The 11,558-nt window shown below is 32.6% G+C and overlaps 1 protein-coding gene across 1 annotated transcript; it reads left to right on the top strand.

Moving 5' to 3' along the window:
• The first annotated feature begins 10,040 nt into the window (after nt 1-10,040).
• On the top strand, nt 10,041-11,055 carry LOC115995433 (ethylene-response factor C3). The gene has a single exon (XM_031120003.1). It carries the CDS (start codon nt 10,135-10,137, stop codon nt 10,804-10,806), a length of 672 nt encoding a protein of 223 aa, XP_030975863.1. The 5' UTR covers nt 10,041-10,134; the 3' UTR covers nt 10,807-11,055.
• The last annotated feature ends 503 nt before the right edge of the window (nt 11,056-11,558 follow it).

The raw sequence follows: 11,558 nt of genomic DNA on the forward strand, positions 1-11,558 counted from the left end.
AGAATCTTTTTTACTTTTAAAATTTTTTTTTTCTTGTATTGAAAAGAAGACAAAGACAATATTAACAAGTATTTGTTTATTTTTATTATTTTTTTCCATGTGAAAAAGATGCGAGAAATACCAAGTTGACTCAATTCTAAGAAAATTGGGTAATGGGCATAAGTTTTGTAAATCGTTTTGTAAATCGTTTAGGACAATTTATTTCTTACTTGAATCTAATCCCGATCATTCATAAATAAATAAAAAGTCCAATCCTGATCACGTTGAATCGATAACCAATCAACTCAACTTGTTTGCCAAATCTTCCTAGAATCCTTTTGGAATAGCTTTTATTATTATTATTATTATTATTATTATTATTATGTTGCATTAAAAATAAGTTTGATAAAAAAAAAAAAAAAAAGTTGTACATAATAAAGTGAACTTTTGAAAACCATAGATAAATTGATAATGAAAATAAACTGAATATTAAATTTTTCTAAACACACACTTATCTTTTTCTTTTCTTTTTGAGAAAAACAGACCTTTGTCTATTTCACTATTAACTATTTTCTATCTGCTCACTGGGCATTGACAAAAAAGGGAACGCTACCTCAAGAGAAAAATCAAGCTAATTTGAGCCGCATATGCCTAGTACTGTCATAATCTCCAAAAAATTTGCCTTTCTTCCATTTGTAAACAGTTATGTGTAGTCCTTACCATTTGACCCACAGGGGAAGGGTAGCTGGCTGTAAAAAGAACTTTACTCTACATTTGATTTTAAATTCTTTCACTATCATGCACCATTAATTGAATGCAATCCCAGACTATTCAATAGGTTAAAAAACAAATATGATGCTTGTGAGATTTCACCTGAAAACAAAAGGTGTCCACAGAAATGCTAATGCTCTTATTGCCCCAAATTGACTTCATTCCTATATACACACGGGCGTTGCCAATTCACATCAATTCATCGACACATGGGCGGAATCGATTGGGGTGTCATGGGTTTTCTCGGAATTGTATGAATTTCAATTATGAGGATATTTTCCAAAGGTGTGTTTTTTCTTTTTCCTTTTACATTTTACATTTAAGTGGGGAGAGAGAATTTGAACCCAAATTCTCTTTAATAAGAGAAATGGATATATGACTCCTAACTTGAAAATGCATTTTAAGTTCTATATCCATGATCCAACATGTACTAATCTAATAAGTTGTATTAACAATTATAATGAGTTTTAATTTATTAATTATTTCGGATTTTAAGAAAATGTGGCTAGGTCTTACTTCCAGACTTTCAGTCATGACAAAAATTATAAGACCAATCAAATGTGCACAAAAAATCCCACTATACCCAGGTTTCCACCCACTTTCATAGGTCCTACCGTTCATTCCATTAATTTAAAAAATTTGTTATTTTCATATTTTTAATACTTCTACATAGATTTATTTACATTCTTTATATTTTTTAATTGTTTGCAATGTATACATTTAGTGAAAATGGGTACTATTAGATTATATTGGTCCCAATTAAATCCAAAATGAACTTATATTGATGGAAATCGAATCTCCTCATGAATCCTTGTTTAAGATTAATTTTTTTTTTTTTTTTTTTATCATGGTTTTTCATTTTATGAAAATTATATTTCTTTGCATATAATTTCTTTTAATCTCATATGCTGAACTAAAATCTTTGAAGTAAAGGCAAAGAAGATGCACTCGTGTCTCCTTTGGAGAGAAACCTCAGCAAATTTTCCTTCCGACAATAGGCGTGTATCAATCAATTTAGATTAATATTTTTCTACCCTAAAAAGTAGGGGAAGAAATCATATGTAATTTGAAGAATTATAATGCTAGTAGTGATGAAAGTTTCTTTGTCTTATGTCCGGGGGGGTGTGACGTACATGTTAAAAGAATTATCCCAAAATGGGTGTTTCCTAGAAGTTCCATATGGAACCCTTGAATTTCAAAGATGCTCTCGTGCTTAGAATAGTGGTCACTATCAGACACCCCCCCCCCCCCCCCCCCCCCCAAAAAAAAAAAAAAATACATTTTTTTTTGGAGGACTTTCAAACTTGAACAAAATCTCCAAGTTTTCATGACTTTTGAAACATTTGGTGAGGCTCAAGGGGGCCTGTATCTGGACCATTCAAAGCATCTATTTCTTACTGTGATTGAATGATTGTGCATTTAGGATAATGATTTTACTATTGTATGTCACAATCTAGAAACAAGTCTTGAAGAAAATTCATTAAGGCATGGGGATTCAATTAAAAGGTCATTATCGTTTAGGTGTTAAGGTCACGTGAAATTAGCAGCAATATATGATTTTCGCTAAAACGCTTCACATTAATCCACTATGAAGCGAAGGAGAAATGAGATATGTAAAGAAAAAACTACTAAATAACAAAAACAATTCAAACGATATGGGAACTACCCATTATTTGTTTCTATAGAAAAACATCTGCGTAGAAAAAAAAAAAAAAAACTAGTTGGGATGAATGAGACTCTATGATATTTGAAAATTGTGTTGCTGAAGAAAATTAAATTCGATAAGAGTGGCTATTATGTGGTTTGAAGTTTGAACCCCATGTCCTTCTTTCTTCATTATCTATCTATCACACACACACATATGATGAGTTGATAATCCTTAATGATTTTGGGTGTGAAATAGTTAGCCGAACATATGTGTTTGGATGAGACATTTTGAGGTGAAAGTTTACTCAAAACAGAAATTTGAAAAGTCCTAATATATTTTCATTTTTTAGGTTAACATGAAGTTAATTCAAATTTTTCTGAAGTTTGAACTTGATTTTTCAAACCTTCAATTTCAAATCCCAAGTTCAAATTCCATAGAAAAATTTATCGTTTAAAAATTTTACCAATATTATTATTGTCATACAATAATAGCAACAGATATGGAATTGATAAATGACTTCCTTTGGGTGGAAGACAAACCACAGTTCAATAGCAAAATTCCTCAACAATTGGCCTAATGACATACATGTTTATTTAAAGAGCAACAATCTCCTAAGATAACTAGATATAATCAAGGTTTTCAAACCCAGACTCTTCATTGAACCATAAAAGGGAGAGGTTCAAGGTTTTTGAGGTCGAACCGAAGTCGAAATGTGATGACGTTATAATTAATTTAATAATTAATTAAAGCCTAAATATAGATATTAAATTTATAAAACTAGCAAAATTGACTAATATATCTATATATATGAGGGAAATTTAATGATTTTCAAGCATATATTTAATAATTAAATAATAAAGTTAATAAAATAAAATAATAACCATGAAAACATTAAAATTTATGACTAATTTTTAAAGTAAAGTTGAATATCTTTGAAAGATTTTAATTATAATTTTTTTTTATTCCTTGTAAGAGATTTATAATTTAATTAAGTAGAATACAATTGTGTTAAGGTGTTGTTATATTAAAAAAAAAAAAAAATTGCTAAGGGGTTGGACCGCACGGTTCACGAAATTAACTAAAAATCCGGTCCTTTAGGCTTAAAAAACCGGTTTTCATCACAGTTTCTGGTTTTCACAGTCTGGCCTCCCGGTCTGATCCGGTTCTAAAAACTATGGATATAATTACTAGATAATTATTCAAATATTCATGTAAGGACGGAATTGGGATTTGACACAGTGTAGGATTGGGTTTAAGCCCAACAAGCCCAAACAATGAATTTATAGAGCATGGGTGAAAGAGCTAGTTATACTCCAAAAGATGGACAATAAAAGTTGCTCAATTAATATTATTGAACACAAGTAAAATAAGAAAATCTATCCTTGGCACGGCTTGAGGAGCTTATGTTATAATATCTAGTACTAGGATAAAGTTAAAAGAGTTCACTGTATTCTTTCAAAGATTTCTTGATTTTTTCTGATCCCCCTTTTAGGTCACCTTCCCGTGCTATATATTACAATCTTGGTGTTATCCCTACCATACACGTGTAGGTTGGATTCTAGGAGTTCCTTCTTGTCCTATCCAACACCTCCCAGAACCATCAAATAGTAGCTGTAAGGCTGCTTGGTCACTGTTCAGGTATCATCTCCACATTAATACGACCAAAGAGTTAGTTGTGAGGCATTTAATGTGGAGGTAGCAATTTTTGAAGATAATTGTTGCCTCCCTTAACTTACCCCTTGTCCAACGTCCAACTCCTAGTTGTGATGTAACTTTGAAGAAGGTCTAGGGTGATATGACACTCTTACTAACCTCGGATCCTTGTTCCCGAGATGACTTTTCTCCTCGGACGTGTGTTGGACTTATCTCGTACTATCTTTATTTTTCTCTTTATACCATTCCCCTTATAACCTCATTTGGCTATTCTTGGATTAGTTAATGTCCTCGGATTGGGTCATAGGCCAAATTCGTACAGCCTTAATAATAATATCTCCTGACTAACTGGCCCCCACAATTCAAATAGAGATAAGATACTTAGATAACTAGGACTACTCAAATAAAGATAAGATAACTAATAGACAAGATAATGACTCTCAAAGGTTGGGCAATGGTAGGACTCTCATGTGACATTTACGTAGTACCCCATCATTCGCCCCCCCTTGAAGTTGAAGCTTGTCCACAAGGTTCATCATCCCAAGCTGAATCTCCACCACCTTCTAAGAATTCTTGATGTGGACAAACTTCAATGACAAAGGCTTGTGAAGTTGCACAACAATGTCCTAGTGTGAACTTTTCATTGCAATTGAAGTATAGCCCTTTCTCCCTCCACCTTTGCATTTCCTCCCAAGAGATTTTTTTTTGTACTTACAGTTCCATTTGTTTGACTCGTTGGTCCAAGTGTGTTGGTTGGGTTAACACTCTGCTCTGACAAGGCTGTCTTATTTGTTTGTGGTTGATCTACCATGTTTTGTCATCGTTGTCTATCCACACTCTCATCCCTAATTCTAGCTAACTCAATAGCTTCTGAGAGTGTTTTTGGTTTGAACATTCAAATTTCTGAAGCAATGTCATCCTTCAGTCCACCCATGAATGCTCCCACCAATGCCTTTTGAGGCCAACCATTGACCCGATTAGCAAGTCTCTCAAACTCCTGCTGGTATTCCCTAAATGTCCCACTTTGACATATTTGAGACAAAGCCTCGTCAAAATCCTCAACCTTTGTTGGCCCAAAATCAGACTAGCAACTCCTTTTTAAATTTTCCCCAAGTGATTTCAATCTTCTCCTCGCGATACACCTTTTTCATCCATTGCCATCGTTAGTTCGCTTCTCCTTCCAAATGAAAGGCTGCCAACGTGACTTTACGATCTTCAGATGTCCCTTGGTAGTCAAAATATTGCGTTACACGGTTATGCCAAACCATTGGATCATCACCCAAGTACTTTGGAAAATCTAGCTTGGTGGGTTGTTGTTGATCGTGTGTAGTTTTGAACCCAGTTGACTGATCTGATTTCTCTCCAATGTGTGATGAGGTCCCCTGCTCATTTGATTTTGGGGATGAGAGAAAATCTGATTTTTCATGGGATTTGGATAGCATCTCTTTAATTTTACGCATAGATGAACCAAGAGATTGGGACTCTTTGGTCATCTTTTGTATGCTCTCTTTCAACTCCTACATTTCACTCTCTAATTCCTCAATCCTGTCCTTGTTGGTGGCTATGCTTTGATACCAATTGATAACAACAAAGATGGAATTGATAAATGACTTCCTTTTGGTGGAAGACAAACCACAGTTTAATAGCAAAATTTCTTAACAATTGGCCTAATGCCATACACGTTTATTTAAATAGCAACAATCTCTTAAGATAACTAGATAATTACTAGATAATTATTCAAATATTTAAATAGAGATAAGATACCTAGATAACTAGGACTACTCAAATAAAGATAAGATAACTAGTAGAAAAGCTAAGGACTCTCAAAGGTTAGGCAACGATAGGACTCTCATGAGACATTTACGTAGTACCCCATCATACAACCTTCCATTGCTACTTTCATACTACTACTACCACCACCACCACCATCACTATTACTATTGTTGCCACCACCATCATCATCATGTCTATCACTACGTACTGATTTATTGCCATTTCCACCATCGCCACTCATTAGCATTGCTACTATGCAATGATGTAAGACATAATTTACAATTTAATTATTATAATTTATTAATTTTGGTATTTAATTTGTAATTTTCGTTATTTTAGATTTAGGGTTATTATTTGCTTGTTTTTAGGTTCTTTTAATGTTTTGTAGGTCAAATTTGGTTCCTATTATGGTTAGGTATCAATTAGGAGTTATTTTACGTTATACTTTCTTGTCTGTCAAGTTTTATGGAGCCTTTAAATATGCCCCTAAGTCTGTAGATTTTTTTTTTTTTTAACAATTATTAATATTAATAAAAATTCAAACTTTTGTTTCTCTATTTTTTGGTAGATTCTAGACTTTTTTTCCTTATGGATTCAACCCTTGTGGATTCGAAATTTACTACCCAGAAATTAACAATTTAGTTTTTGTTCATCAAAGAGAGTATCGTATGTGCTTTCTTCAGGCTTCTCGCATCAGTTGGTATCAAAGCCTTGACTAGGCTGGTGGTTGGTGTATGAGACGGTAGCAATGGAAAACTTAGCAAATATTACGTGATATACAACTAGTACTCACAAATATCTTTGCTAAGATGCCGTTGTTAGAGCATGGAAACAATAGGGATAACTGTCGCGGAGACATAACTCATGGGCAACCTATTGGTAAGCAAATTTCATATAGACCTTATGAAATAATTGCAAGTTTTAATGGTTATTTTTATAAAGAGGATTTTCTTGATTGGTTACTTGATTTGGAGGATTTATTTGACTTTGAGAATATTTATTATGAGAGAAAAGTTAGATTTGCTTTGTATAAACTTAGTGAGTATGCCTTACATTGGTGAGAACGAGTACAATCTGATAGAATCGGATAAGGTAAAGATAACATTCGTTCATGGCCAAGGATGAAAAAGATGCTTGCTATCAAATTTTATCCTTTGGATTGTGAAGAAATCTTGTCGTATACAATACAAGATTATTATTAGCCAAGAAGTTTATATTTAAATTAGTTTGAAAAGCTATATATTCCACCATTAAAGGAAGAATTGCATGTTGAAGTAAGTATTGTATTTAAAGATTATGTAGAAGTCAAAGAAAAAAATATAGAGATTTTTGAGGAAATTAATGAAGGCCTTGTCATAGAAGAAGAACCTAAAATCAAGATTGTGGAAGAGATTAATGAAGACCATATTATAAAGTAAGATCTTGAGGTCGAGATAGTAGAAACCATTAAAGAAGAAATTATAGAGGAAGTTGTCAACAATCTTGATGAAGTCAAGTTAGATGATTGCAACGTTTAAACTCCTATTATTTTGATGGGAGATACCAAAACAAAGTTCATTGATTTTATTGGGGTGGAAAGATTTGATTTGATCACTGACTCTTATTTGGTGAATTTTGTCAATTGCATGAAAATCAAGGGACAAGAAGTTCAAGTTTGGCAAGAAGACAAGAAAGATAAAGTATTCAAAGTATTTATTCTCTTGGCATGGAAGATTTCAGATTTCAAAGATGAACTCGAGAACGAGTTTGTTTCAAGTGGAGGGGTCCGATGTAGGAAAGAATCTACAATTTAATTATTGTAATTTATTAATTTTGGTATTTAATTTGTAATTTTCGTTATTTTAGATTTAGGGTCATTATTTCCTTATTTTTAGGTGTTTTTAATGTTTTTTAGGTCAAATTTGGTTCCTGTTATGGTTAGGTATTAATTAAGAGTTATTTTACATTATATTGTCTTATCTATCAAGTTTTACGGACCCTTTAAATAGACCCCTAAGTCTGTATACGTCTTCTAACAATTATTCAATCAATAAAATGTAGATGTTTTATTTATTTATTTATTTTTCTGATGGATTCCAGACCCTTTTTCCTTGTGGATTCAAGAAACCCTTCCTAGATTTGAGGTTTACTACCCAGAAACTAACAGTTTAGTTTTGTTCATTAAAAAGGGTATCGTGTGTGTTTTTTTTAGACTTCTGCAACATCTTGCTACCACAATGGCCAAATCATCCCACCATTAATAAACCATTACCCTATCATTTCATGAGAGCAATACATAACCCTTCTTATCTCTCCTCTCCCACGGGGCATAGGATACATAAAGATTGCATATTAGAATATCGTATCTATTATATCGTGCTTATTCTTTTATATTTACAAAACTTTCTCCAATTACATTTTTTTTTTTTTTTTTGATACGTTTCTCCAATTACTTATGTGTGCATAATTTTTTTATTCTCTTTTGTTTTGCCTAATTTTTACATATTGATTTTTGACTTTTATCGACTTATTGTAATTGCTAAAACAATCTAGTGCTCTTTTGCTACCCCACTCCCTGCCCTCCCTTGTGATAGTAGTATGTGAATAACCATTTATTGGGCTTTTAGCTCATATTTGTTGCTCCCTTGTCTCCCCTACTAGCTACTTAGAGTTATGAATGTAAAAGGTTGTTAGGAGTTAGGACGTGATCCCTTTGCTTCAGGTGGACTACCATTTCAAGCACATTATTAATGTTCTTGAAATAATTATTCATATATGTCAATTTTAGTTTTTAACCTTCAAAAATCAACTCAATTTTGTCCTTAATTTAGTTTATTTTTAATGATAAAAATTAACTTCATCTTTAAAGTTGAGGGATAAAATAAACTTGATTTTGAAAGTTTAAAAATGAAATTCGTACAATTAATAGTTGAAGGATCTTCATTTTGAAAGTTGAAGGATGAAATTAATACTATTAATAGTCGAGGGACCAAAATTGTCGTTTGGCACTTGTTTTAAAAATAAGTCATGGAAAAGAATAATTATACCTAAAAAAATATAAAAATAAACTGATATCTTAAACTAAATAAACAAGTTAATTTGTAAGCACAAATAGTTTTTCTGAGTTCCTACTTCCTGCATAGTAATGCTATTTCCCTGCATGCATATTGTGATAGATTGTGAAACTACAGCTAAGAAGACCAAATAATAATACCAGTTGAAGTAAACACCCACTAATCAACGACATGCAAACCTTATATCCAAAAATGTCAAGATTTCTTTAAAATTTAAGATAAATATTCTCTCATGCTAATTTAAAACTAAAAGCAAAAAAAAAAAAAAGTATATATATATATACATATTTAAAAAAAAAATGATATATAAATGTGAGAATTGGGTGTAAAATAAATCATGTAAGAGATTTATGAAAGGAAAATTTTAAACCACAATTATGAAAGGAAAATTTTCATTAATTACACTATCACCATATCTTAGAAATAAAATTTTAAAGTAATACAACCCTTTTTTTTTTTTTTTTCTTTTTTCACCTAAAATATTTCATTTAAGATAAGTTCCAATTCCTTCTCAAAAAAAAAAAAAGAAAAAATAGAAAAAAAGATGATAAGTTCCAATTAACTTAGTTAACAATGCCTCTTATAATCAATTAGTGTCTTATTATAATAATATAAATAATTATTATATAATGGATATTATAAATTAAAATTTTACTATTTATGTAATAAAAAAATAAAAAATAAAAAATAAAAAGTCATTTCAAGTATCATGCTTATCCCCTGAAAAAATATAAATAAAGTACCCTACGGTCTATCGTCCGCATGACAAGAAGAATCAACATCGCTCACGTGCGTGACACGTATACAACTGGTCCCAAGAGCTGCAAATGCTGACGTCATTGCAAATTGACCCTCTTGAATCTTGACCAAGCCGCCAGGCTTCAATTGACCCATGTGTGCAATTAACCCATTCTGTGTACTTGTTGCTGTGTGCATTCCAAGCATAATTTTGATTCCAATCAATTATTATTATAATAATCAAATATAAAATAACAAAAAAACAAACAAATTAAATAGCCCCATCACATCTTCCTCAGTGTCTTTTTCTTTTACCCTTTTTATTTTTTATAACCTCTTTTCCTTTCACATTTTTACCCTTTTACCCTTCCATTTGGGTCTATAAAAAGTGGGTGTGGTGTGGCTTCTAATTCTACGCACACCGCTACATGGCCAAGTGAGAGATTACACACACAGTATTTTGAGTACAAAATCAAAGCCGAAAAAACAGAAGTCATTCCAATACATATTTTTGATTAAATGGATTCTTCAATCTTCCACTCCCCAACTCAAAATTCTGAATTTTCATCAGAATCTTCATTTGAGTCGCTAGACTCTTTCTCTTGGGATGGCCTAAATTTGAACCACCCCAATAATTTTCTCCCTTTCAATGAGAATGACTCGGAAGAAATGCTTCTTTTTGGTCTACTCTCTAACTCCAATGACCAAGTAACATCGGAAACATTTCTGAAACAAGTCAAGGAAGAAGAGGTAAGTTCAATATCAGATGAAAGCCCAAAGAAGGAAAAGTCTTATAGAGGTGTTCGGAGGAGGCCATGGGGGAAATTTGCAGCTGAGATAAGGGATTCAACTAGACATGGCATAAGGGTGTGGTTAGGGACATTTGATAGTGCTGAAGCAGCTGCTTTGGCTTATGACCAAGCTGCTTTTTCCATGCGGGGTTCCTCGGCTATACTCAATTTTCCAGTTGAGAGAGTGAGGGAATCGCTTAGGGAAATGAATTATAGTTCCGAAGATGGGTGCTCCCCTGTTGTGGCTCTTAAGAGAAAGCACTCCATGAGAAGGAAAGTTATAAGCAAGAAGACCAAAAGGGTTGAAAATGTGGTGGTGTTTGAGGATTTAGGTGCAGATTACTTGGAACAACTCTTAAGTTCATGTTCATCGGAGAGTGCTGCTGCTAGGCCTTGGTGATGAAACAAATATCTATAACACTTCTCTGTTCTTTTTTTTAGTCTCTCTTTCTTTCTTGTAGTCAATTCCTTGTGTTCTTCTTTCAATTTTTAATTTTTTTTTTCCCTTTGAAATTTCATTGTAATGATAAGAATATCATGCTCTGAAATCATCAAAATCTGTATCTTAATTTATCCTCTCTCTTTTTTTTAATCATTTTTGTAAAGTTGATGTGATAAGGGAATTTTGTGATACCTTGGTGGGGTTCAATTGAAAGACTTCATGTAGTTTAAGTAATTGATTTTGGTATTGTGCATCTGAAGTCAACTAATATGGCTAAGTGACACAAGCACACCCGTGCAAGAGCACGGTAGACAGAGAAGCCTTTCAAGTTTTGGGGTTTGAAATGACAAGTGCTTCATGCTTACTCGAATTACAGTTCAGCTCTTAACCATCCTTATCATTTTTGCGTATTATGAGGACCAATCTCATTTTGCAGAGCGGTGTCACATCCATGTTCCATTAATTAATTCATTTAGAGCGGTTTCATGTCATGACTTATCAGCTGAAAGGATAATTTCAGGCATTCATAAAGGGACAGGGATTTCATTTAAAAAAAAAAAAAAAAAAAACCAAGTTAAAATTCATCAAAAGATAAGAAAAGTCCTTTACTCCCATTCATTCCAGACAATGCTTGGATTTTGACAGGATTTGGGTCTTGTGGACTGGATCCATTAAGATATTAATGTGTCTCATAGTTGTTATGTATTAGC

This window comes from Quercus lobata, chromosome 6 (genome assembly GCF_001633185.2).
Source record: "Quercus lobata isolate SW786 chromosome 6, ValleyOak3.0 Primary Assembly, whole genome shotgun sequence".
Classification (NCBI taxonomy): Eukaryota; Viridiplantae; Streptophyta; class Magnoliopsida; order Fagales; family Fagaceae; genus Quercus; species Quercus lobata.